The sequence below is a fragment of the Phyllobates terribilis genome, unplaced genomic scaffold (assembly GCF_046119375.1).
Source record: "Phyllobates terribilis strain yellow unplaced genomic scaffold, ASM4611937v1 Scaffold_3__8_contigs__length_932513732, whole genome shotgun sequence".
NCBI classification, from domain to species: domain Eukaryota; kingdom Metazoa; phylum Chordata; class Amphibia; order Anura; family Dendrobatidae; genus Phyllobates; species Phyllobates terribilis.
In genome coordinates, this window is record NW_027362763.1 from 565,285,408 (window position 1) to 565,288,392 (window position 2,985).

The 2,985-nt window shown below is 45.1% G+C and overlaps 1 protein-coding gene across 1 annotated transcript; it reads left to right on the forward strand.

Moving 5' to 3' along the window:
- The first annotated feature begins 1,099 nt into the window (after nucleotides 1-1,099).
- LOC141258240 (uncharacterized) lies at nucleotides 1,100-2,625 on the forward strand. The gene is made up of 2 exons (XM_073673252.1): nucleotides 1,100-1,748; nucleotides 1,918-2,625. Exons 1-2 carry the CDS (start codon nucleotides 1,299-1,301, stop codon nucleotides 2,425-2,427), a joined length of 960 nt encoding a protein of 319 aa, XP_073529353.1. The 5' UTR covers nucleotides 1,100-1,298; the 3' UTR covers nucleotides 2,428-2,625.
- Nucleotides 2,626-2,985: the final 360 nt, after the last annotated feature.

A 2,985-nucleotide genomic window follows, 5' to 3' on the forward strand; every position in this document is an offset into this window, starting at 1 on the left:
TCTTCGTGGTGTCTGCCCCTAATTTCAGCTGTTTTGGCAGCTTTTGTGCGCCATTGAAGTTGTTGTCTATGCGTTTGGTTTTGCCTCCCATTGAATGCAATGAGATTCGGATATGTTCTACGAACTGTTCAACGAACATCATGAAATTCGTAGATCGGAACCAAATCGAACCTTGAAAGGCTCATCTCTACCCATATGTGTTGAGTTTTAGATTGGTGTAGACACGCCTCAGTGCAGACTGGGTGCAAGTAGAACATAGCTTTTCAGAGTTTTCATTTTCTACTCTTCCTTGGCTACCCAATATTTTTTATCCCTCATTGAAAACTCATCCTACAAATGATGCTATACTCTCTTGCTGCTCCAGATCAGAGATACACAAACTTCTCCTTCTCATTCCATCTCCAATATCCCCTATTATTGGTTCTCTGGATTTCCCTGCTGGTTTGCCAGATCCAGTTTTTGAGCTTTGGATTTCTAGGGGTAAGTTTAGGGCAAATCAAATTGGTACAGGCATTGACTGGCCTTCATTAGAGGCAATACAAGATGTTGTGGACCCCTTGGCACTGGGTACTTGGAATTCTCTCTAACTCCGCCATTTGCATTGTTACTTCCCAAATTACTCCCTTTAAGGCCCTGTCACACATAACGAGATCGCTAGCGAGATCGTTACTACGTCACAGTTTTGAGATCGCTGGAGAGATCGTTCGGGAGCCGTCAAACATGTATAACTTGCCAACGATTTCGGCCGCCCCAGCGATCTAACTAACGATCTCGTTGGTCGCTGGGACGCTGTCACACAGCAGCTATTTCAACGATCCACACTCAACGATACACACTTTGAGGGACTGTACTGTGACAGAAAGGCGTACATAAAATTACCTTTCCGCGCCCACTCATCTTCGATTGGTGGACGCTACTGCGTTCTGATTGGCCGGGGGTTTTTAAAAAGGCGACGTTGGGGCAATTCCGCTCCCTTGTTCCTATCTGCGCTTTGCTTTCGGATCGTAGCAGTGTTCTCCGGGCAAGTTTCGTCCATCTGGGATTTGTTGAAGCCTTGTCAGCGTCCTGATTTTTGGATCCTAGTTGCGTTCTACTGCTGTGATTCCATTCATTTGTGGATTTTCTTCAGCTGTGACTGAACATTGACTTTTGGGTTTTTCAGGCACTGTATTGCTTTGTTTCCACGGTAAGTTATTTTAGTGGATTTTTATCACACTCAATAAGTATATATTTGCTTATATATTGGAGGCCATTTTTAGTCAGCAAATGGTGTGTAGTACTTTTTACTTTGTTTGAAAATGTTTCATGTATGCTCACTGTATTGCTATCCTTTTCAGATGGCTTTCAAAAGTGAAGAGTTTGTGAGGGAAATGATTGACCTCTACCGCTCCCTGCCGTGCCTTTGGCAAATAAAATCAACAGACTACTGCAATAGAGAGAAAAAGAGGGAGGCCTACCAGCAATTGATTTCCCTCTTTAAAAGGCATGGCCCCAACGAGAAGGTGGATGAAGAGCTGGTGAAGAGAAAGATCCAGGGTCTACGTACCGTATATAAGAAAGAACTCAACCGGGTGGAGAAATCAAAGAAGTCAGGTACCGGCACAGATGAGGTTTATGTGCCGACATTATGGTATTATGATTTGCTTGCCTTCACCCGTGACCAGGAGCTACCTCGGCGAATGGTGTGTACGATACGGCAGACCCCGGAAGAAGACTCCGACATACGGACTGACTCCCCTGTTGAAGATGTAAGTACCTTCTTTGCTTCCCTGTAAATAGCATTTATACTTTCAATGTACATGCCATAGTTTAGCCGCCCCTCATATTTGTTTTTTAGTGCATGTGTACCCATGCTGGTCATAACATACCTGCTGGATGTTGTAACCAAATCTTAACTTTATTTTTGTGTTCCCACAGCACCATTGGCAAGATGACGACATCTCGGCTACGGAACGTGGTATGGAGGAGGCGAGTGTTATGTCAAGGAATGAGGAACCTATGGCATCGGTGAATGAAGACCCTATGGCCTCTACAAGTGAAGACCTTGTGCCTCGGCGACAGAGAAAATCAAGGAAAAGAAAGGCCAGCTTGCCGCCATCGCCAGATCTAGTATCTCTGGCGAACAAGATTCTACTTCTGCAGACCCAGGCCAAGCGGGACAGCTTTGCAACATATGCTGGCGAGAGACTACAGAGGCTGGATGACCGACAGAGGGCGCATGCAGAAAGGGTCATGTTTGAGACTTTAAATAAAGCGGCAGCCGGTGAACTTAATGAAACGTCTACTGTACATACTCTGATTGACCCTGGCCATTTTCAACAACATTCTTGGACCCATAGGCCGGACCCACTTCACAGCACACCAGTGCAGAGGATCCGGCGTCCACAAAGCCTTGCCCCCCCCCCCACAGTATCCCATGTGTTCTGATTCTTTTGTTTCCCCCAGGCACGGATACACAAATACAGGTAATCGATATGAAGAACTGTAGTGATGTTTCATTTCAATTTTTTTTTATCATTTTGTAAATATTGTTAATTTAATACTTATTTAAATTGTTAAAATTGTTTATATTTTTGTTTGTTTATAAAAACAAGGTTTATTGTCCTCTTTTTTAACTTTACCCCTGCCCTCTGATCTCACCCTGATTGAAATAAAAATGTTTTTTGGTTGCCTTATTTTCTGCTTTACCTCTTCCCGAGGGTGGGACCCCTCACCCCTGCCCTCCGATCCCTTTCCAATCTCCGTTCCCTCCCCTCTATTCTCTACCGTCTATTCCCATCCCTGCTCTCCGCTGGTGATCACCTCCTCCCCTTCTCCTCCTCCGGCTCCAGGCTTTATCACCTGTCTTCTGTCTTTTCCCTGTGTCCTCTGGTCTTCTTCACAGCTGGTTTTCTTCCCCTCCTCTTCCTACTTCCCGTCTTTTAGTCTTTGGGGTCATAGTCATGGTGCACGGTATGGCAATGATCTGCCATACCATGCACTATG

Excerpts from the sequence above, each read along its gene's own strand:
- LOC141258240 (XM_073673252.1), top strand. The coding sequence starts at position 1,299 with ATGTTTCATGTATGCTCACTGTATTGCTATCCTTTTCAGATGGCTTTC. Across the intron at positions 1,749-1,917 it reads CTGACTCCCCTGTTGAAGAT|CACCATTGGCAAGATGACGA; the intron begins GTAAGTACCTTC and ends GTGTTCCCACAG.